At 43.1% G+C, this 25,097-nt stretch overlaps 2 protein-coding genes across 2 annotated transcripts; one reads left to right on the forward strand and one right to left on the reverse strand.

Moving 5' to 3' along the window:
- Positions 1-5,523: 5,523 nt before the first annotated feature.
- Positions 5,524-6,450, reverse strand: LOC143186460 (uncharacterized). Its single transcript, XM_076390135.1, has one exon. The coding sequence runs from the start codon at positions 6,448-6,450 to the stop codon at positions 5,524-5,526; it is 927 nt and encodes a 308-aa protein (XP_076246250.1).
- A 10,429-nt stretch (positions 6,451-16,879) lies between these two features.
- On the forward strand, positions 16,880-17,487 carry LOC143186461 (uncharacterized). The gene is made up of 2 exons (XM_076390136.1): positions 16,880-17,323; positions 17,473-17,487. The coding sequence occupies exons 1-2, from the start codon at positions 16,880-16,882 to the stop codon at positions 17,485-17,487; spliced, it is 459 nt and encodes a 152-aa protein (XP_076246251.1).
- Positions 17,488-25,097: the final 7,610 nt, after the last annotated feature.

Raw genomic sequence — 25,097 nt, forward strand, 5'->3', positions numbered from 1 at the left:
GACCTCGGGCGGCACACAGTGGTAGCCGTTGTGCCCCTGGATGGCGGAGTAGAACGAAGGGTAGAGAAGGGGGACTCATTCTCGTCTTTTTCGACGATGCATCTTCTTCTTGGGTGAGCACGGTCTGGTAGTGCCTCTCAACTCCCGCTCTTCTGCGGCTGTCTCCAGGTCCCTTCTCTCAAGCTTGTGGATCCTGCTGGGTAGTTGACCTAGTTTTCTGGCGCATTTCGGCGATGTCCTCGGATCTGCACGTGGCCGGCGCCCTTTCGTCTCTGCGTCCTGCCAGGAGCGCAAGACCTGGCGCCAGACGTCTTACGGAAACGGGCGCACAGACCTACAGGATCCACAACGACGTTCTCTCTATCCTCGCTTATCTGTACGGGAAGCCGTGGCCGCTTCCGTCATCCTATCGTCACTAACTGAGGAACGCACACCTTCCTTCCGACTTCCCTCAGCTCTCTTCTTGCCTCTTGGAGTTTCTTGTGACCTTGTCTCTTCTTTTCTTTGTCTTTCATCTTCTTGAAATCATGCTTGCGCTTAGGGTATGAATCTTCCTGTTCTTCGTACCCTGCCAAACGATTCATGTGCACAATCTTGCACTAGCACCTCGACGAGCGTTAAATGCGCTAGATAATGTCGTTCAGTTTATCTTCTACAGTGTACGATCCTTTCCAGTCGGACTGCAGTTTCGAACACTTTCCCTTTGTCCTCCGTGGTTGAAACAGCCAGAGCTTTTCGCCTGGAACAAAGACGACTGCCCAGATGTGACTATCGTACCACGCGTTCTTCTTCGTACAAGTTCAGGCGGTAACGAACGAATTGATGGATCCTTCGCATCTTTTTTCTTGCAGAGGGTGCACTCCGTTTCTGCATCGTTACATTCCTCTTCTGGTGAGGATCCTCTTCAGAGATAAGTTGGTAGACGTATCTCTTCCTAATAGAACACCATCGACAGTGTCAGTTGCGTCGATTCATATTTGGAGGATCGATACGCCAGGAGGAATAACGTGATCTATACGTCCCGGTCTCGTTGATGCTCCGAAACGAACATGGCCAGGTACATTCCATCGAACTGGGGGTGAAGCGGTGTAGTCCGAGTCTCCCGGATTCCCAGTATCCACATCAACTCCTGGAACACAGCTGACTCGAAGTTTCTTCCTTGGTCCGAATGTAGCTTCAAGGGAACTCCGTGTCGATTGACTGCCTGTACGAGGAGGGCCTTAGCTACGGTCACGGCTTGTTGGTTCCGCATCGGTATTACCTCTGGCCACTTCGTGAAGTAGTCGGCTACCACCAGCAAGTACTTGTTTCCTGCGTTTGATTTTGGAAGTGTCCCACGACATCCAGCGCGATCCTCTCGAAGAGGGCTCCCACGTTGTAAGTCTTCAGGGGTCGCGCTCCTGACTGTCGCGGCCCTATCTTCGCTGCGCATACCTTATACCGTCGGCACCACTCTTCCACATCTAGGCGGCAGCTCGCTCAGTAATATTGTTGACCTGCCTCCACGATCGTTCTGTTGATGCCAAAGTACCCTCCTGTGGGAGATCCATGGCATTCCTGCAGGACCTGCGGTACTTTCTTTCGGGCCACTACCAATAGCCACGTGGATGTTGTTCCGTCTACGGATTCCCACTTCCGGAATAGAAGTTCTTCTCTGACTTCCAGGGAATCCCAAACCGTCTAGTAGAATTTCGTTAGGGGCGAGTATTTCGCAATCTCCTGGCAGCACGGGTTTGTGTTCTGTGATTTCCAACAGAGAATGTCCCCGACGTCTTCATTTTCAGACTGCACTTCCTTTCATTCTTTCTCCGTCTCGCATCGGATTCTCAGGACTCTTGCTGTCTTGAGTGCCTCCTCGTTTCTCTCCATGTGTAGGCATCGTTTGCTAGCGGAGGTCTCACACGGTTTCCGAGATAGTGCGTCGATGTTCCCGTGTGCCTTTCCGTCTCAATGCCGAACTTCAAAGTCGTATTCTTGTAGTCGTTTGATCCCTCGGGCCACTTGTCCTTGCGGATTCTTGAAGGACATCAGCCAGCGCAACGCTGCATATTCCGTCCTCAGGTACGGTACAGATAATGATGGAAGTACCCCACCGCCTTTACTACTGCAGGTAGCTCCCTTCTGGTTACGCAGTAGGTGTGCTCTGGTCTTTCAAGTGCCTTGGAAATGTAGGCCATGACTTTCTCCTGTTCCTCCTGTATCTGGGAAGGTATCGCTCCAATTGCAAAGGCGGAAGCATTCGTATCCAACACGAAACCCGATTCTGGCACAGGATATGCCAAAACAGGCGCCTCGGTCATTCGCCTCTTCAACTCTTCAAAGACTTTATTGTGTGTTACTCCCGTTCACTGGAATTGCTGTTTATTTCCGGTTAGGCGATGCACGGGATTTGCGACGTGGGAGAAGTGCTTCACGAACTTTCTATAGTACGTGTTCAGTCCCAGAAACTTCTTAATTCCATGACGTTTGCATGACTGGCCACTCCTGGATCGCCTTAACTTTCTCGGGTTCCGTCTTGACTTCCATCTTCGTCACAACATGCTCTAGATATTTCACCTCCTTCTTGAAAAATGAACATTTCTTGGGTGACATCAAGAGCTTCGCTTTCCGCAATCGGGAGAACTCCAGCCGTAGATTGTACAGCTCCCCTTCGAAGCGTCTTCCATGTACAATGACATCGTCGAGGTAGACCAAACAGATCCGCCAATTCAACCCTCTAAGTACCTTCTCTATCAACCGCTCGAAGGTAGCTGGTGCATTGTACAATCCAAAGGGCATGAGTTTAAACTCCCACAGCCCTCCGCCTACGTAGAAAGCCGTCTTCTCACGGTCTCTTTCATCTACCAGGATCTGCCAATAGTTACTCTGCAGTTCCAACGTGGAGAACCACGTTTAATCGACCACGGCACCTAGTGTGTCCTCGATCTTGCGCAGGGAATAGGAGTCCTTCTTGGTAACATCATTCAGCCGGTGGTAGACCACGCAGAATCTTGTGGACTTGACCTTTTTCTTCACGAGCACGATCGGCAATAACCATGAGGTCAGTGATTCGTTTATTACACCTTGAGCTTCCATCTTTTTCCGCAAGTCTTCGACTTCTTGTCGCCTATTGAACGGTGGTCTCCTCGGCGTCTGCTTAATCGGGGGACGGTCGCCAGTGTCCATGCGATGCTTGACCTGCCCACTTCGTCTGGATTGCTAGCGCATACATGCGCATGCAATGGTACTCGTTCAGCAACTTTATAAACTGTCGTTGCAGATCCTTGGATAATTCTGCGCAGCATCGCTCGTAGAGCCCTGCCAAGTGTTCCGACATCACTTGGTCCGGTGCATCCTCCTCTTTCCCCTGTGCGTCCTCTTTTCCTCGTGTTTCCTCTTCTGCCGTTCTTCTTATCGGCACCAAATGGTTTCCGGGCAGGGGAACCAGATTTCGCAGGAGATCAATCTGGCAGCGATGCTTCCGCAAGAAGGTCATAGTTTAGCTCGGAGTTTAGCTCGAAGCTCGGTAGTTTAGTACCGAGTACGTCCATCTCTTCTCCCACGCTGGAGCGAATCTTTAATGGGGCTTCCGGTAAACCATCCAGTGAACAGTTGTTCAGCAAATTTATTGGTGACCCCGTGTCCAGAATCATTGTACAAGCGATCTATTGTTGATGCGTTTTTTTTATTTATTTTTTTTCGCGATTTTCCGAACTATTCACGGGAGACAATGAAATAGGCCTATAGGGAATACCACTGACAGAAAAAAACACATTAACAGTAGTAATCTATTGAAACAAGTGTCGTCACTCCAATGCGCCACGCGCGATTCTTGTGGCACGCGCCTGGGCCTTTCGAGCACTAGGATCGCCGCAGAGAGAGGTGACGTGCGGTGGAAGGAAGGAGGCGTCGCCTTCGAAAATCGGTTGAAAAGAGCAGTTAATTCCCAAGCCTGGTCTATGCAATGCTGCACAATCTTTTCAAAGATTTATAGACACTGTTCTCCGTGGTCTAGATTTTTATTATGGTTATACCGATGACATTCTTATCGCTTCTAAAGACCTTGCTGAACATGACCTTCACCTAAGAAAAGTTTTCCAAAGGTTTAAAGATTTTCGTTTAAACATAAATATTGCAAAATCCGTTTTTGGCGAATCGAAAGTCACTTACATCAGATATTCAGTATCTGAACAGGGCCTTAAACCTCTTCCTGGCAAAGTTGAAGCCATTAAAACTTTCCCCACTCCGAAGAATATTTCTGAACTCCGTCGTTTTCTCGGAATGATCAACTTTTACAGGAGATTCATCAAGAATGCTGCGACTGCTCAAGCTCCGCTCAGCGCTCTGCTGGGTAATGCTAAAAAAAAAGGACAAAAGATTAATTTCCTGGACGCCTGAGTTACTCGAAGCATTTAACTATTGCAAAAATCAAGTAGCCGACGCTACTTTATTGGCTCATCCTATTGCTGACGTTCCTTTAGAAATTCGTACAGATGCATCGGATATCGCCATTGGCGCCGTTCTTCAACAATTCCATGAAGGTAATTGGCTTCCTTTAGCATTTTTCTCAAAAAAATTAAATGATACTCAGAAAAATTATAGCACCTATGACAGAGAATTACTGGCTATTTACAGCAGCATTAAATTTTTTACACATCAAATAGAAGGTCGACAATTGACGATACGAACTGACCACAAACCTTTAACTTTTGCTTTCTCTCAAAAGTCTTCCAAAGCTTCTCCACGGTAATTAAGGCAACTTGATTTCATTTGTCAATTTTCTACTGGCATTATTCATATTGCTAGTCAATCTAATATTATTGCTGATACTCTTTCGCGAGTGGAATCAATAAATATGCCTAATGTTGTTACTATTGTCGAATTACTAATAAAAGAACAACAGCATGATGAGGAGCTACAAAATATCCTGCAAGCAACAAACTCTTCGCTGAAGCTTTGCGGTCTATGCGTAGATAATTCAGATTCTCTACTGTGTTGTGACACTTCTGGAGAAGACATTTGACCTTACGTAACCACCTCTTTACGGAAACAGTTTTTTGCACAAGTACGTAATTTTTCATACCTTAGCGGAAGAGTTACATTGAAATTAATCTCGCAAAGGTTTGTTTGACCACTCATGAGGAAACACATAGACGATTCTACCCGTTCTTGTCTTCCGTGCCAAAGAAGTAAAATTCATAAACACGTAAAAAACATGCTAACACACTTTCCAGCTCCAAATTTTCGTTTTGAACATAGTCGCATGGATATTGTTGGATCCCTCCTTATTTCTCATGTTTTAAATATTGTCTGACTATCATTGATAGGTTTATGCGCTGACCAGAAGCTATCCCAATCATTGAAATTTCTGCCGATACTGTAGCTACTGCATTTTTTAATAATTGTATAGGGAGATTTGATTCTCCAGCCACAATTTCTCTAGATCGGGGAGGTCAATTTGAATAATAACTTTTCCAAAGCTTGTGCAAACTTATTGGAGCAAATAGAATTCGAGCTACGGCTTATCATCCAGCTGCCAGTGGTTTAATTGAACGCTGGCACAGATCTCTTAAAAACGCCATAATTTGTCGCTGCCTGATTTGGAGCTTGTCTCCAAGAACAAGGTGGGGTGCATTTTTTTGCTTTCAATGCGAAATTTTGGTGATAAAAACAGTATTTACTATTTCGGGAATTAGATCTAGCTCTGTGTCTAAATCGATTTTGTTTCTGTTTTGAACGACGTGTGTAAATATTTTCCGCTAATGCTTCTATCATTATTTTCAGCTCCTTGTAACGGTCATCAGATAACGAAGGTGTGTCCGTATTTGTCGAAGAAGAAATTGCCGAGATATGTGATTTGGACATTTCATAAATCTTATCCGCTTGTAAGGCTAGTTTCTGTAAGTCAGAAACTTCACTGATTGCTAATATACTTCGAATATTGTCCGGTAATCTTTCTAAGAATAACGAACGTAGTATTGAATCGTTACATTGGCCGTTTGATAAACTTCTTAATTTTTGTAGGAAATTACAGGGTTTTTCTTCAGAAATTTCTAAACCATGCATTAATTTTCGTAATTTGGATTCATTGGTCTCTTCGAAAGCGTTAATGATTCTACTTTTTATCGTTTGGTATTTATTCTGTTGAGGTGGATCGATAAGGATGTCTGACACCATTGGGAGGATGCTCTGGTCTAAATGTACGATCACGTACCTGTACTTCGAGTCATCACTGGAAATGCGTGCAATAGTTAACGCTGCCTCGACTTGCGCGAACCAAAGTCCTGGATTTTCTTTCCAAAACGGGGGAAGTCTGACGGAACTGGTTGCGTTGATCGCACCAAAATTTTGTTGCTGACCGGTTTCTTGAGCTCCCGGATTATTTTGAGCTTGATCTTGTGTTTGATCTTCTGTTCTCGAGTTCGATGGCGACAATTCCGGCTGCCGTAATGGAGAACGATCAAGAGGCATTTTCTTTTTAAATTTGTAAAAATTATTTAATTATCTATTTGTATCCGATCACGTCGGGGTCACCAATTAAATATTGTAACGACACTTTTGTATTAAACACCACAATATTTATGGAATAAATATATATTCTAAATTTCTCACAAAATACACGTCTGTTCTTTTCACAATCACAGAAATCAATTCAATCCTATCGTTACCATAAACAAATTAATAATTGAATTATCAAACAAATTAAATAACGCGCGTAAATCGAATTTTCAATGACGCTAGCTTCCTGTTTCCGGTTCTTCTTTATGTGGTAGACTCCACATTCACAGGAATCGTCGTAGTGTACCTGTCATAAGGTCTCAATCTCACTGGACGAGTATATCAGCTGTCTTCAAAATCTTCGTCTGTTCGAAACCTGATGCCAGAGAGAAGTGTGTCTCCTGCTGCTTTCGCAGCTCCTTATATACCCGCTAGTCAGAGTTAGCGCATGCGTAATGTCTTACTTTCTAATGGCGGTCTTATTCTAATCGTGAATGAAATCGGACGATATACGCTGTTTTTATGTTAATATATAATTGAAACTTATAATATATGGTATAAAAATAAGGTACAAAAATATTAGTTGGTGTTAGGATAATATAATATGCAGTAATATAGTAATAAAGTATTAGAAAGATACAACTATAAAGAGAGATGGTGATAGATAGAGAGAGATAGCCATAGATAGAGTGAGAGGGTGATAGATAGAGTGAGAGGGTAATAGATGGAGTGAGAGGGAAGACCGTGGGTCGTTACACTCGTAATAATATACATTTTTACAAGGTTTTTTAAGTTGGATTTAGTTCAATCAGAACCTTTCCTAAATCCAATAAGAAGCGAACGCGTAACGATCCCACAATATTATGTCTTTGCCGCTCGAGATATATTATAAATTTAAAAGTTACAAGGCTATACTAACATCTTCGTAATCCTTGCGAAGGTTCCCTTTCCTAACCTACAAGTGGCTCCCGGTGTCGGCCGTTGCGCACTGGTTCGTCCACATCCCGTGGCTCCTAGCGAGTGCAAAGTTACCTACTGGTTCGTCCACAGTCTTTATTACATCCTAGTGGCTCCCGATAGTTGCCAAGTTAAGTGCTGGTTCGTACACGAAAACTTACCTAAACCTAAGATGGCTCCCTGTGTTAGCTGTTGTGCACTCGGTTCGTCCACATCCGTGAAGTGGTTCCCAACGAGTGCAAAGTTATTCATTGGTTCTTCCACGAAATAATAACAAAATTCCAAATACCCTGACCTTCGGTCAGACTATATTGCCCTCGGCTCGTAACACGTCAATTTGACCAAGATTTTTTATTCTATATTAAATTCAATTATTATTAATCCTTTTCTATCAACACGAAATCTAACAGACTCTTGAACTAAATTTTACTCAAAATTTAAGAAATACGGGTTTCATTTTTTTTGTAGATTTTTTAATTCTCTCTTTGTAATAATATTCTTTAATAAATACTTGTAATATACGTTATGTTTCATTCTTATAGTGTAGAATAATTAATTCCACAATAATTTTCCGTAGTTAAGGATTAAAATAATTAATGGGTTCATATACATAACTAATATATATATAATAATTAAAATTAACTATTATAAAAATAAGTAATATTTGTTTCTAAATAAATCATAAAAAGTTTTTAAAACTTTTACTATTTGTGATTACTTTAGATACAAAAAGGTTCTTATAAATAAGTATAGATATATATTTATATATAATCTTACATATTTCTTAAAATGAAGAAGAGACTTCAATTATAGTAAAAGCTTTGTCTTGTATTGTCTCGTATATTGTATAAAGTAGCTTTCTCTTGTTATTATCTCGCAATTCAAGACAAAACAAGACAATACCAAGATTACTCTTGGAATCTCGTGCAGCAATAGCAAAACTATGGATGCCAGAAGACCACCTAGTACCAAAAATGTGAAAGTGAGAAAAAAATATTCCCGTAGGACGAAACTTACAAGGAAATCGTACGGTCGTGAAAATTGCTTTTGAAATGACAATGCGTTCAAGTTATAGTATATGCCTAATATTAAAAAAGTCTATTATGTTTCGGTCCAATGGGCTTTTGTTTTGAGATAATTTGATTTAATGTTTCTTAAGGGGGTACGATCCGATATGTCAGAGCAGCGACATTACCGACAAAATTAGGCAAAAACAGGGGTTTACGGCCTGACACTTTTCGTCCTTATATGAGATGATTTTAAGCTGGGAATGGGTTCATTCGAAAGAAAAAAGTTCAATGCAGCGCAGTCAACTCACGATTTAACGAAATTCTACTGATATTTAGTAACACGAGTGTTATAAAGTAGAGCAAAAATCTACCATTGACAGCTATGGAAATTTAAGCGTTTTTATGTAATTTAGAGAGTGTTTTGAACGAAATGGCGAGTTGACTGCGCTGCGTTGTACTTTTTTCTATCGAATGAACCCTTTCCTAGTTCAAAATGTTCTCATATAAGGACGAAAAGTGTCAGGCCGTAAAATCATACCACAGTATTGCTTTTGGCTGGGTTATCGATAAAGCAGAGCAAAAAATATGACAAATTTAGTTGGCCTTTCTCGAACCAGGCGGCGCCTAATTTGAAAGGCTGCCGATGTGGAATCGGAATCTGTGATACCCAAATTGGCGATGCGAGTTACTGAAAATTTCCCCCTCCACTACATACACCATCTTAGGATTCGCGTGTGCATGAGCTCGGCGCTTCGGGCCACTTCGGACAGCTTCGGAAAGTCAAAAGAGAACGCGAATGTAAAGTGAACCTTACTCTCTTGAAATACTGTGCAGTTGCCGACAAACGGCGCGCGATATTTTCATTTGCCCATATTTATTCTGTCAGCATCGCCGACTTCTACGATTTCTAGAAATGCAGTCACTGTTACTACACCGGTTGTAAAAGGAATTAATACAAGAATTAATTTATGATTTTTTTTAGTTTTTTATTATAATAATTTATTTATAATTTATTTTTTATTATATAATTTATTTTATGATAATAATATTTTTGGGGCCGTGCCCCTCTCCACCCACTCTTCTCCCGCCTCTCCCGCCTCTCCCACCTCTCCCGCCTCTCCCGCCTCTTCCGTACTTATAAAATTTTAATAAGTGTTTAAGTTTTTTCATCTGTAATAGAAAAAGTAAATAATTATAATGTTATGTAGTCTGAAATTGCGTATGTATCTAATTATAAGTACGTACCTTTTTAATTATAGCCAGCATTTCTGCTGCTGGTGGCGACGGAGACCGCGGCTGCCTCGGTTCCCGCCGCGGCTCCCTTGGTGCCCGCCGCGGCTCCCTTGGTGCCCGCCGCGGCGACGGAGACCGCGGCCGCGGCGTTGACGATTCTCCTCCGACCTCCTTCGATGGTGTACACTCCATAACAGTTTCTTTATTTGCCATCTAAAAATAAATTAAAGAAATTATTGTATCCTTTTCTTGAATTATTATTTATGATTCATAGACAAATTACACAATCATGCTATAATTCACTGAAAATATGTCTTTATTTATCTCGAGTATCGAATAACTTCTTTATCTTTAATTCGACGATTTACTTTCTCAAATAATTTTCGAGCACGTGTCTAGTCGCCGAATGCTGACTTGGGGACAGCCTCGAACATTACAACGTAACATCGTCCAATGACAAAAATTTAATCTTTTATTACCCTTCTTAAACAAATAGGATAAAAATATAAATCATAAAAAATTAGATTTGTGTTATTAGACGATGTTACGTTGTAATGTTCGAGGTTGTCCCCGAGTCAGCATTCGGCGACTAGACGCGTGCTCGAAAATTATTTGAGAAAATAAATCGTCGAAGGAATTATTCGACACTCGAGATAAGTAAAGACATATTTTCAATGAATTATAGCATGATCTTGTAACAATAGAAGAAACAGAGATAGTAAATACGAAAATACTTACGATGCTTGCTCCGCAAATGTCGCTTTGCAAATGACGGTATGTCTGATAATCGAGCGCTCACATTCGTGCATTGTCCGTACGACGATCTTCATTTCGATTTTACTAATCGAAATTCCAGCAGTGGTTTTCATAACGAATATATGACACTCAATGCTTTTCAAGATATTAGTAAAATTTTATTATCTTCTATAAGTATAAATAAGTTGAACATAATATTGAGTAATGCGTTGGCGTAAAAAAACTTCTTCTTTTCAAAATTTTCTGATCTATTTATGTAAAATAATTACAAAATGTACGAAATGTAATTATGTTACATAAATAGATGAAACAGTTTCAAAGAAAAAAAGGGATCAATTTCTTGCCATTCCAAGGGTATACAACTTGATACCCCTTGGGTGATAGTTTCGCGTACTTTCTTCTTGTCAATACATTATTTGATATTTTCTTTAAATAATTTGTACTTGTAGGAGGTACTAAAACTTTATGTGTAAATATTCTAAAAATCTTCCATCTCCTATCTGTGTTGTAGAAAGAGAGAGAGGGAAAGAGACAGAGAGAGGGGAGAGAGCGTGTTGGAAGGACAAGGATTGTTCGTTGAGTTGTTATAAATTTTGTAATACATTAGTATTTACGTTAAAAAATAATGTAATTCGTACATCCATATTCTTTCTACTGTCTTTTGTTTTTCCTCTCATTAGTTTTTTGCTTTGTGTGCGACGGTGAAAGAATACGTAGCAATCGAGCTTTTACTTAGTGCACAAATATATTCGTATTGCAATTTAATTTCGTCCAAAGTGCTACATTTCTGTACGGTTCATTTCGTACTGCAACTTTTATACGGCAGTTCCGTGATAATTCGTGTGTGTTCATAATTGTGTGATTATTCTATTGGCATGGAAGCAAGAAAGCGAGGCGAGAAAGAACGATCACGCTATGTAAAGGGGAACAGAAAATGTTTTCGTCCTACAAAGTGTTCAAAGCGCATGTCCAACAATACAAAGTGGCGGAAAAGGTAAGTCACATTTTATTGTACTTTGCACGAGGATAATAATGTCCTAATTTTCCTATACCTTGATTGGATATTGTATGTACATATAGCAAATCCGATCGATTGACCAACAACACAGTACACAAAGAAATAGTCTATATATATATGTCATTGTGAACAGTACTACATTCGTATGATTTATTATTGACTGGCATCGATTGATTTTGCTGTTGAACGATATTCAAGTATGAAAAAATTAGTCGAAATCATATAATTGTTCGGAATGAAGTGGGCATCTAACGCTGGCGACTGACTACAACCGATAGCTACGAGCTTCACGCCTGCTTCAGCCGTTTGGTGGACTCACGCGTGAATACGAACTGTTGAATCTATAGAATGTCTAAATATTTCGTGTCTCTAAAAAGAACATAGCATAGGCGGTAACGTGCACGAATACGGAGCCCGTCTTTTGCTGTCATGCGGGTTCAAATCTGTGACTTTTTTATTTCATACATAATTTCTTTTTAGTTTTTTAACTTTAGAATTCCTCGTTTCATATATTACTTCATTTATAAAATACCGTAGAAAATATAATTCATATTTTAGCCGCACAGATAGTCATAAAACACAGTTGCACTGTTCTCATTCTTTTACAACCAGTCTTTTATGGAATACAATAATAATTTGAGCCAAAGTAATATAAAATCAAATTTATATAAAGATTCAAATTGTATATTAGAATTATTTCTAGAATAAAAAAAAGTTGCAGGTTTGAACGGGATCCGAACTCGAGCAAAGGTAAAGACGTAGATGACAAGTATAGGATCTGTGCATTTTGACGTTCATCATTTCATTACGGTTACGAGGTGAGATCCTATACATGTCTGGTGTTGCAGTTAGATTATGCATAATGAAGAAACAAATGCAGCAGATCACATGTATATTCAAAACATTCGTGTGCGTTTGGATACATACATAACCAGCCACGCATAGGGAATTGAAATATTTCAGGACCGTCGATTAGCTGTCGCGATTTCGAGTAACAATCGGTCATGTTCGGCTCGCGTCGCGCCAAGCATCGCTCGCTCGTAGCCTAGCGCGATACCACCTATCTATACATACAGGGTGTCCTGCGTAACACTGTACAGTCCATTATTTCCTAAATTAAGATATAAAAAAACTGTTTACATGAAATTTGCATGGTACAAGGGGGAAAATTTATTGGCTATCACGAGAAAGGCTCTTTTTTTGTTTAACACTTTCGTACTTTAGTTGATTCATAGTATGACATTGGTAATTTGAGGACATATATAATACGATTTTTAGATTCTAAAACTGTGATAATCGAAACAAAGGCTTATCTCGAGAAAGGTCTTTCTTCCAAATAGCTAGTCAATTGTACATGATTTTTACTATGCCTGTCTTTTTTCTACTGCATATTTCGTATATTTTACGTACAGACGACAACTAAAGGATGCAGCTTGCCTCCTAATAAGGCAATATCAACAAGACGATACCAGCAACATACAACTCCGTCAGGATACTCGTAACATAATCCAAACAAGTACTGGTACAGGTGCGTCCGGTGAAATATTCCCAAGTACGTCCACTATAGCTGATTTTCATGCAAAACATGAAGAAAACATTGGAAATCCCGAAGACGTCGAAATTATAGAAGAAATCATAGAAGAAGACGACTTGGAAGATATAGATATAGAAGATATGAAACAAGAAGATCAACTGAATAGTGAATGAATTTCTCCAGTGCCAGAAGAGTCTTGGCAGCCTTCCGCAAGAGAAAGCAATGAAGAAATAAGTGAGTAAGTAGTAGAAGTAAGTTGGTAGATAGGGAAAAACCACAACAGTTAGATCGACCAATGTCACAAGGGATAGACTTTGTCGACATTCCATATGTTTTCAACCAAATAATACAGCTCGGGGAACATTCAAATATCGGCTGTGGCATCGAACATTTTTAAATAGTTGGTCATCATCAAAACGGATTAGAGAAAGTCTATAATATACAGTGTCAAGTGTACAATCATCGAGAGCGCATCAGTCTGTTTGCAAAAGGCTGATGCCACTATGGATATAAATCGCAGCGCTGTTTCCGTGACAATGCTGACAGGCGGCGGATATAATCAACTGGAAGAGATAATGTCGGACATAAACGTATCGTGTATGTCCAGAAGACTGTACGACAAATGTCAAGATGAGTTAATCGATGCCTTGGAACTGGCTGTACAACGAGAAATGGAAGATGCAGGAAAAGAGGAGAGAGAACTGGTCATAGCAAGAGGCGATGTATACCCGGGTTCTAATGTACCGTGGATCGCAGTTGTCACAGATGGCGCGGTGGAAGATGCGTAAATGTAAGTCCTGAAATTATGGCAAAGGTCGCCTGAAGCCGCATGCGAAACGTGGAAAAACCGCTCCCCAGGTACTGACTGGAGCCTATGTCGGGGTTGAAGCGAGCTTAACTGGGCGCAGGTATGGAGGATTACCTGGTCAGTATTTCCGCATACCCCGTGCGACGGGGGGTAAACCATCGCGCCGTCTAGCCTGAGGTTAGGGTACGGGGCCCTTCGGGTGGGTACCCGCCCTCTCGATAGGGGTGACGTTAAACCATTTGCATCATATATGGCGCGGGCCTATCCCGTAATATTTTTGTAGAGTCACTAGGTGCCAATAGGGTTGACCACCCGACAAACCGCTTCTCGGTTTTGGCATCCATATTTAGGGATTTTCTTACCCGGGGAAGTGCCCCCACCGCGGTGGGGGTCCCATGATGGACGAACCGGAGGAATCATTAACTGCCAAAATGTCGAACCTAAATGAAACATTGGGGAAGGGGGGTAAGTCGCAGGACGACTTGAGCAAGGAGCGCAGTTCGTCAGTGGGAAACATCCCAGTGACGGTTGACTGTGCGAGTAAATAGCAGGGAAGCAGTTCTTCCTCGGACGGGGGCCTACAGGAATGGGTCGAAAAAGTTAGATCCTCCAGGCCCATGTCCGAGGCAGGGTTCGACAGGGACGCATCGGTTGAAGAACACACCGATGCGGAGATCACTCCCGCACAACACGCATGGAACGCGCGCATCAGCTGGGCGCTCGGTCAGTACCTTGGCCCCGGCTGGGATAGCCGTGGCGCTGGTGGCAGTGATGTGGGGAAGTTAGGAGAAGAGGACAGGGACAAAATGTCCTTGACCGCCTCCGACGACGAAGGGAGTGTTTCTTTCCGTCAGTCCACGAGGTCCCTAAGATCGGGGACATCCGTCGGTGGCCGCAAAAGGCAATTGCCTGCGGCAGATGCCGACGGAGATACAACTGCGGGAGCACAAAAGGAACAGAGCAGGAAACAGAAGAGGACGGACACCCTGCCCCCCATCGAGTCTCTTAAGGGAGAGATGATGGGGCAGGACACGGGCTCCCTGGGCGGTATCATTAGTCACCAGCTGACAGAGGTGGAGAGGGTGGCGAACACTTCGGGCAACCTCAAGGGGACGTTCGTCAGGACGCTGCGAATGGCTGCCCGCATCGTCAGTGTCGCTGCTGTTGAAATACAGCAGCGAACTGTAGCTACCGCCAGCCAGACAATGCTCGAGGAGCAAAACATCAGACTGGCGGAGCAAATGCAGGCTATGAAAGCCGAAGTTGTAAGGCTGCGGCAGGAGAGAGAGTCTGCCCCTGCGGTTAGGAGAGACCCCACACCCGGCGGCCAAAGAAAGAAGGCCGTGACGGATGGGGAGCTTATGCCACCGCCACCGTTGCCATCGCCACCTACCACCGTCGATCCGCCCAAACCGGCGTTGGACCAGGCCTCATTAGTAGAGGCCTTATGGTCCAAAATGGAGACGCTGGTGGAGAAGCGGTTTAGGGAGTTGAGGGCTGAGATAACCCTCCTCGTGGGCAAATCCGCCCCCCAGACAAGTGCACACGGGGCGGCACCAACGAAGCTGCCAAGAGCACCAGCTGCTGCGGTCATGGCACGGCCGCCGCCGACTGCGTCGGGGGAAACCCCAACGCAAAGAAGGAGGAGGTGGAGGAAGAAGGCGAGAGCCAGGGCCCTGGCGGCCGTTGATGGGCGACGGGTGCGCCCCACTATTACAGTCGCGGTAGCGACGCCAGCCCCGCCCACACCAGCAACCACGGGAGGCACTCCCAGTCCCAAACCTGCTGCTGCCGGGAGAAAGACAGCGGTGGCGAAGACCGGTAGCCGGGCAAGGAAGGCTGTGGACCCGGCGGCGGCCGAGACAGGGCCGAATCGGGAGCCGAAATGGACAGAGGTACTCGGTTAGAAGCGGAAGCCGGCGGGACAGGCTGCCCCCGCTAACGAACCTCTGACGGCTCCCGTCCAGTGGGGCAAAAAGCCCTGAAACGGCCGACGGGCGCTGGCGGGCTGCTCCCGCTAGCGCGGCCAATGGCCCGGCGAAGAAAGGGGCTCCCCCGGCCCGCCCCACTCGGGCGCCGGCAAAGCCACCCAAAACGGTAGTCATAGCGCTGACCGTGATGGAGAGAGTCGGCGCTGACCTTGGTAATGCCCTTAGACAGGCAAGGGCCAGCATTAATTTGGCCGACCTGGGCATCGCCGAGATCAGGACGAAGCGGGCCGTCACGGGCGGGATTATATTGGAAATCCCAGGCCCGCAGGGAGCCCCTAAGGCAGATCAGCTGGGGGACAGGCTCCGGCAGCTTTTAGCGGCTACGGAGATTAAGGTCGCAAGACCGAAAAAGACGACGGAGATGCGGGTGGCGGGGTTGGATGACTCCGTCACCCAGCGGGACGTCGCTGCCGCCATTGCGACACAGGGAGGGTGTCAGGAGAGGGACATAAAGGTGGGCCCCATCCGCCGCTCGCCCACGGCGCTTGGTACGGCGTGGGTGCGGTGCCCCCTCACGGCGGCCCGCAGTTTGGCGGCTGCGGGAAAGCTGCGCGTGGGTTGGACCATGGCCCGTATCGATGTCCTGGCGCCTCGTCCCCTCCAGTGCTACCGCTGCTTGGAGACAGGGCACGTCCAGCAGCGGTGCACCGCGGCGGAAGATAGGAGAGGACGCTGCTATAAGTGCGGCGCCACGGAGCATCGGGCGGCGGAGTGCCGCGCGTCTTCCCCAAAGTGTCCGCTGTGTGCGGACCTGGGGAGGCCATCAGGCCACCGACTGGGGGGCCCGGGCTGTGCCCCGCCCTCCAAGGGCCGACGACGCGGAAGGGCACGCTCAGCGATGCCAGCGGGGCAGGTGGAGCGCGACGGGGACACCGCTGAGGCCGCCCCTCCGACGTCCTCCGAAGTCCCCGCCGGGGTACGGAAGGAAAAGGTGGTCGCTGCAGAGGAGGCTGGGTCCTCTGCAGCGCCACAGACCCATACAAGGTCCGGTAAGAACGGCCTGGAGGAGGCCATGGAAACGGTGTGGAAATGGCTACCCTCCTCCAGGCCAATTTGAAGCGCTCCCGCAAGGCTCAGGACCTGTTTGTCCATACCATGCGGGAGCGATCAATAGGACTGTCCGTCGCCGCCGAGCCGTACAATATCCCCGACCTCCCAGACTGGGTCGGGACTCGGTGCGGCTTGGTGGCTATTACATGGAACTGGCCGTCCGCATCTCCTCCAGTTACCGTCTTAGTGACGGGGGAGGGGTGCGTGGCGGTTCAGTGGGGAAGTATCGCGGTGGTGGGCTGCTATGTGTCGCCCAACTGTGACCTCGCCTCTTATGAGTCATACCTGGGTGGGGTAACCGCATGCATCGGTCAGTGCATGCCCCGCCCAGTAATTGTCCTGGGGGACTTTAATGCCCATGCTACAGCATGGGGCAGCCCTAGGACGAGCCGTAGGGGCGAGGTCCTAATGGATTGGGCGGCTGGACTGGACCTTCGGTTGGTTAACCGGGGTCGGCAGCACACGTTCGTTGGGCCGCAGGGGTTCCCAGTGCCCCCCGAAACGCCTTAGGTTGGCCACCGTGGAGTTTTAGTCGGTAAAAGTCCGACACTACCCCGAGCCCTCCCCAAGGGTTCGGGGTGTCCTATGAGGATTTCTCCACGTAAAAAAAAAAAAAAAAAAAAAAAAAGTTGTCGCAGATGGCAGTTGGATGAAAATATCATACCGCGGTGGTGATTACAATTCTCTTTCTGGTGTAGGGGCCATCGTTGGGTACCACACAAAAAAGGTATTGTATATCAACGTGAAGAATAAATTCTGTATGATCTGTCAACGAGCAGCTAAGAAGAAGGAAGAAGCGCGCGAGCATCGCTGCTTCAAAAACTGGGGTCGTAATCAGAGTTCAACTGGAATGGAAAGTGCTGCTATTGTGGAAGGCTTCAACTGTAGCGTAGAAATGCACGGCCTAATATACGCAATATTAGTTGCCGATGGTGACAGTAGTGTATACAAAAAGATATTGGATAATGATCCTTACAAAGGGTACATGGTGCATGTACGGAAAATTGAATGCACCAATCATCTCTTACGCAATTTCGGTAGAAAGATAAACGAAATCGTTGCAAAAGGTCGATGCTAGGAACTAAGAGGCATCGTCAAACAGAATGCCCTCCGCCTGCGCACGGGTATACACAAAGCTGCAGAATACCGTTTCAAGGAGAAGACAAATCTCGTCGACCAAATAAAAAATTTGAAGGTAGATTTGAGAAATGTGCCGAGCCACGTTTTTGGTGAACATAGGGATTGTCAAAGATTAGCATATGTTTGCGAAAAACACTTTGACTCCAACGGAATCAACTACGTTTCACAGCTGAGGGAAGCGGGCATTTATCAAAGCATTGACGAGGCGATGCAGCCACTGTTCGTTCAGGCTGAAAGTTTGCTGCACACTCTGAACAATAATTCCGTCGAAACATTTAATAATATTATTCCTAAATTCATCGGAGGAAAACGCATAAACTTTGGACGAAAAGGCTCGTATCAAGGTAGAGTTTCTGCTGCTGTTGTTCAATGTAACTCAAAATAAGCGTTAAGCCGATTGAGTATCGCAATGGACAAGGAACCGACAGCCATTGTAAAAAGGATGGAAGAACAACGTAAACGTGTATTATTGAGAAAAATGAAATATGTACAACAAGCGAAAGCGTCCTCCACTCGGTATGGAAAACAATCATGCGATAGCGATTACGACCCCAATGCAGAGAAACCAGACATGGACCAGGCTGTGTACTCTTCTGAGTGTGAAAGGCATATAGCAACACTACGCGAATGGCAGAGGATACGACACAGGATCGAAGAGGAAACTCGTGATCAGGCGAATTGTGAAAAATGGATGGCATATAGGAAAAAATTATTAACTGCGTCTAATTTCGGTAAGATATGCCGATTACGAAAGGATACGCCACGAGCAAATACTTTGAAGAGTATAATGTATCCGCAAATACAAAATCTACGTTCTCTGGAATACGGAAGAGAGAACGAGGTGAAAGCTTTGAAACAATTAAAAAGAATTTGGAATTACTCTTGCATCGTGTGGCCTCTTCATCGATGCCGTTGTACCTTATTTGGGTGCGACGCCCGATAGCCTCATTGAAGACGATACTATCGTTGAAGTCAAATGTCCGGAATCGGCAAAGGATTTATCGCCTACTGAAGCGATACAACAGCTTCCTGCAATACGACGGATTTATTGCGGTGATGAATTAAATAAAAATCACTATTACTACTATCAAGTGCAAGGGCAGTTGCATATCACCAACAGAGAAAATGCTGTGTTTTGTTTATGGACCCCGAAAGGGATGAAAATTACGAAAGTAAAAAGAGACAACGAATTCTGGCAGACAGAAATGGAAGAAAAACTAAAAAAGTTTTATGAGGAGTGTATGCTACCAGAAATTGTAGACAGCAGGTTCAATAGAGGTCAGACAATTAGAGAGCCCTCATATATAAAAAAAAGAGCTACATGCTCAATTCAATACAAAAATACATCTAACGATGTGTAATGCTGGGAAGACAACTCCTACTTTATTGAGGCAATAATATTGTCTAATAGACGATTGCAATCTAATGTCCCAATTGCACCAACGAGTGCAAAGCAGCGCACATGAAGAGATGTCCGATTGCAATCTAATGTCACAATTGCACCAACGAGTGCAAAGCAGCGCACACGTAGAACTCTTCTATGGCCTATTGCGACTACAGTAGAATTACTAAATGTTATCTATAGGTGAATTAATTCGAAATCATCATGAAAATAATGTTGTATACATTTCTTTTACAGGTTCATGTCACAGGAATAATTCTTTTATATGAAGTGGAAATGATGCACAAAAAACGGTAAGTACGATAATGATGATACCTTTATCATATAAATAATTGGACAACACCATACATTTCTTCTGTTTTTCACAGATCAGTATCAAGAGTGCAAATCCTGCCACTTGAAACGAAGACAGAGCCAACACTTTGCAGCATATGTAAAGAGATAAATATAATCACATACATATAATAATAATGTACATTTTTCATTGAAGATAAATTCATTATAAATCGTTTTCGTTGTGCTTAAATTTTTATCACAGATTTTATAGCATCCAACTGTAATTTTCCGACTTCTGTAAGTACAGGGCATCAAAAAACTCAAACTGAGTTCAAAATTTATTGGAACTTCACTATCATTTTTCAATAGGACAGCTGAGTTCCTTCGACACTTGCGAGCTGACCAAAATACGAAGTAAGGAGGGCAATACTATACTGCGTTCACTGGGAGAACGCAGTTGCCGGTTGACGAGTTTTCGTACCCTTTGCGCAGTTCACGCCTACGCTCATTAGTTATTGGCTCTGTCACTCCCGAGCACATCCCTATCCATGAACCCCTTGTTGGGCCCTTGGAGGTCCTACCATTTCTAAAGAAAGTCACTTCTTCAAGTATTAGCGCATAAACGGTGTGAAAGAAATTTTGAGCAAGCAAACGATATTCTTTTAGATTTTAGTTTTCTCCGAAAGTATTAATGCGGCTCTATTAGCAAATAAAAATCTTCTTGAATATCGTCTCTGTTGACCGAAAGCGTACTGGTACTAGTCAGAATTCTTGCTACGTTGCAATACCATGAATGACCCTAGATTTCCCGTGTCATAAACTACCTGGTCGCATCAAACATTTTGTAGGAAATCCAGGAAACAGTTCTACCGTTGCCGTTTCTTTATAATCAAATAAGTTGTGGATTCTTATACATTGATATCTCAATAAATATTGTTTCTTACTAGATAGAAACATTTGTTTCATTTGGACACTAGGTATACAGAGTAGAAAGAAGCAAGGCGTGTCCTTTCAGGCTCTTGAATCCTTCACCAATCTCAGTGGAAAAGTCAGTCGGGGCAATGGCAGCCAACTGCGTCAAACGACTGCATTCTCTCAGTGAACGCAGTATAAATACAGATGACCCGTATCGCCATGACAAGAGTTATTCAACGTGTATAAAAAAGGTATATAGATGTATAACAGATTTCATGCTAACTAATCATATTTCTCTTGTACACCGAACATAATGTAATAATTATATTTATTTTCAACATTACAGATAAAAGAGTTCACACAGGAGAAGTTTCAGCTTGCCCCAGATGAACGATGTCGCCATGACAGGAGTTACTGAAGTATGTAAAAGATGTACGTAGATGTATAGGTGATTTCACACTAACTAATCATATTTGTCTTATAAATCACAAAAAATGTAATAATTATGTTTATTTTCAATATTATAGATAAATAATTGTGTTTACTTTGATAGAGAAAGAGTTCACACTACGCAAGTGGAAGAACGGCAGTAGCAACTTTGACCGGGGTCGTGACAGCAGCTACAGAGGCGGGAGAGACGGGCACCAAGATATCAAGTTTTATTTTTAAATAAAAAATTTTAAGACATGTATTGTTTAGTTATTTCAAACTAAATGTATTGTGTAATTATCGTTGTGATGGATCCTATCGATGTGGGCGAACAATGAATAATATGAATGTAGTGGTATTTAGAATGTGACACGTGTAAAAGTTATACACATACAAATAACATGTGTCATTTGCTAAATACCACTACATTCACACGATTCAGTGCTGTATTGAATCACTGAAAATATCTCAGTAATCGGAAACATCGCGCGTGGCTCGTGCCGCTTGTAGGGATGTGAACAGTTGAATATGGCGTTTCAAGAGTGAGAGAGAAAGACTCATATTCGCACTCTCTCTACTTTCCGCAAATGTCCGAAGTCGGTCGCGAAGCGTCGAGTTCACGTACACATAACTCGTATAGTAGTGTGTGCAGTAGAGGGGGAAATTTTCTAAGCTACCTCCCGAAATCGAAATCATAGAAAGGCTCCATCTTGCGTTCATCAGGCAGCCACGTGTCTGTGGGTAATACTATTTCTGTAACGAAAACTGTAATAGCAGATACCGACCTGGCAATCTCGAAAAGTCACGTGACTACCGTACCCCCTTAAGCTCCATGTAAGTCATTTTATTAAACATATTATCTAGGTGTATGATCGGTAAGTGGGTGTAGTTGTTGGTTATAAAACCAGTGGTACTTGTCCGATTCGTGTTCAAGTCATTTCAAAAGCGATTTCCACGACCGTGCGGTCCTCTTGCGAGCATGTTATTAAATTATTCCTGCATGTAAAATAAATAGCTTGATATCTCAATTTTCATATGTGAGAGCTCATTTTACGCGCATGGTGATACTTAACAATGTGGCAATAATTAAAATCCATTACACACTACGTCAGAAGAATAAATTGCTATTAAAGTTTTTGAATCGCAGAAAAGATACCTTGCTAGCGTCACACGTCATTTAGCTATTTGGCACGAAATGCTGCCGCGTCTCGTCACACAGAGTTGAGCCCTGGACATGCCAAGTGGCCGGCATATGGCCCGGCAGGGATCCAACCAAAATAGATACGTATTTCAAGCAACGTTATTAGACAGTGTAGCCAATAATATCTCTCTTTCTATCTTTAAGGGGGTAGACTAGTCACATGACTTTTTGAGATTGCTAAGTCGGTAACTGCTGTTACAGTTTTCGTTACAGGAATAGTATTACCTACAGACATGTAGCTGTTTATTGAATCCGAGATGGAGCTATTCTATGATTTCGAATTTGAGACGCGGCTTAGACAATTTTCCTCTCCACTATACATGCTATTACACGAGCCACGTGTATGTGAACTCGGCGCAGCGACAGCTGAGAGAAGTCGCGATAGAAGGCAGATGTGACACTTACTCTTTCGCTCTTGAACCGCCGGAATTCAACTGTTTCACTTGCCGGCATGCGACACGAGCCACGCACGATCTTTTCAATTGCCCAAATATATTCATTTTTCTATTTGTTAAGAGGGGGCAATAGCAGACCTAACCTTCAAGGGGCCCGAGACCTCACCCATTTTTGGAGCTCCATTGTAACAAATAAATTATGAGCAATACGTATTGTTTTATTTTTATGCGATATTAAATACACATAAAATTAAGAGTATTTGGATCAAGTATTTGAAAAGACATTTGTTTCACATTTATCGCAATAATAATGTAGCTATATAATCCACACTCTAGATGCGAAAAGCTAACAATGACTCAGTATACTTTCATCCAACTTGCTTCAAAGTTTTGGTGGTTGTTGCTAATGCTATTCTGTTCAATTAAACTGTTGCACGTACGGAATTTCTAGCGAAATAATTCATACTTACGTATTTTTCAGGTCCCTGTCTTACGGGTCTCGAGGTGACCGACTGTGCGTCAATCCGCTATTGGTAAGACCTTCAGAGATTTTTATAAAATTTTTAAAGATGAGTCTACGAGGGATGACATTTTGTGAAATATCTCTCTGCATATTTTTTATGAACAATCAAGATAAGTTTTTGTACGCATCTTTGCAAATTAATAACAGCATTCTGAATGAAAGCTGTTGAGTAGTTGCGGATGATGATTTCTTTTTAAGTAACAGATCCTGTGTTTAGTATCTAGCATGGAAAGAACTCTTTTGCTTTTTTAAAATATATAGATTGCATATAGCATTATTTCACAAATATTGCAGTTGTTTCGTACAAATCTTCGTTCATAACTACATATCTAAAAAATATATTTGTATTTTTCTCTAAAATAAGTATGTACATATTACAGGTACATGCATATAGATGCCTATGTAGTTTTTACTACATATATTAATCTTCGATTTTGGTTACTGTTTTCAAATAGTGGAATATGGCGTAGAAAATAAATAAAAAGGTTCCCAAATATCTCACGTGATTTGAGAATTAAGAATGCAATATATTTGTTACATTTGAAATGAAAAATTAACATAGGATAATATAGTCAGTAACTTAAACACACTTTCACTCATTCACTTGCATCTCAATCAACGCACATGGGAAAACGGAAGAGGAACCCCATAGTTCACACACATACTGTGACGTTGCGCATAGCGCCGTCCCCGGGTATCGCAGTCGGTAATGTTAATCAGAAGAAGGACCGTACGGCCCCCTTGCGAGCACCTGCCGAGTGACGTCTCCTGGGGGAAAAGTCGCGTATTAAGAATAGTTGCTAATTTCGGGTGCCTCCGTGCCGAGCGCGCACGACATTTCAAGGCCGTAGAAGATACCTGAGGGACGGCGCTATGCGCAACGTCACAACACACACATATGTATATCTTACGCCCATGGCGCTGCATAGCGCGTAATTTGAATTACGATTGATCCTAACAATTAATTTAGATATTAGAATATAATCTTTGTATAAGATCCTTAGTTTTCAGAGAAATTGAATTTAAAGATTCGTCTGGTACACGTATATTTGACTATTCTCGGACTTCATACATATACAAAAGTATAAGTGGTGCTAATATCATTATTTGATACGTACATGCTTTCTCGGTTGTATCACACATCCTGATACAGTCTGTGTATAGATTTGTTTTAATTGTTACCAAGAAATACATAGTAGTATAAATATTTCACAGAATGACACCGTTTAATTTCTAGATTCATTCCTTAAAATTTCATGCAACTCTCTGAGGATCACACTGAAGAGTCTCTTTCTAATTGTAAGTTGGAAAGTGAAAATATTTGGACAATCCAAAAAATCGTGTCGCTTGCCCGCGACTTGAATAGCGGTTGAGTTTCAAGAGCGAGAGAGTTTAAATTCACTTTTTCTTGTGACTTTCCGAAGCTGTCTGAAGTGGTTCAGAATACTGAGTTCACATAGACGCAGCTGTTTAACTACGTATCACAGATTCTGATTCCATATCGGCAGCCTTTTTAATTAGGCGTCACCTCGTTTGCACAAGCCCAACTAAATTTGTCACATATTTTACTCTGTTTTATCGATAATCCAGCTAAAAGTAATACTGCGACATGGATTTACGGGAGCTAATTTTTTGTCCTTATATGGGAAGCCACTTAGCTGGGAAAGAGTTCATTCGAAAGAAAGTTCAGTGGGGCGCAGTCAACTTGTGATTTCATTCGAAACACTCTCTAACTTACATAAAATTGCTTGGATTCCATGGCTGTGAACGGTCGATTTTTATTCTACTTTATAACACTTGTATTATTAAATATAAGTAGAATCTCGTTAAATCATGAGTTGATTGCGCTCGATTGAACTTTTTTCTTTCGAATGAACTCTTTCCCAGCTCAAAAGCTTCTCATACCTCCTATATCACCTCTCTGCCATATCTTAGTACACCCCCTTAAGAGTAAGTGTGTCTTTCTCAATGACTCAATAAAG

This window comes from Calliopsis andreniformis, unplaced genomic scaffold (genome assembly GCF_051401765.1).
Source record: "Calliopsis andreniformis isolate RMS-2024a unplaced genomic scaffold, iyCalAndr_principal scaffold0001, whole genome shotgun sequence".
In the NCBI taxonomy this organism is placed as follows: domain Eukaryota; kingdom Metazoa; phylum Arthropoda; class Insecta; order Hymenoptera; family Andrenidae; genus Calliopsis; species Calliopsis andreniformis.

What these genes read in the sequence shown, in the direction of transcription:
- LOC143186460 (XM_076390135.1), bottom strand. Translation starts at nt 6,450, where the DNA reads ATGCCTCTTGATCGTTCTCCATTACGGCAGCCGGAATTGTCGCCATCG.
- LOC143186461 (XM_076390136.1), top strand. Translation starts at nt 16,880, where the DNA reads ATGCGGGAGCGATCAATAGGACTGTCCGTCGCCGCCGAGCCGTACAAT.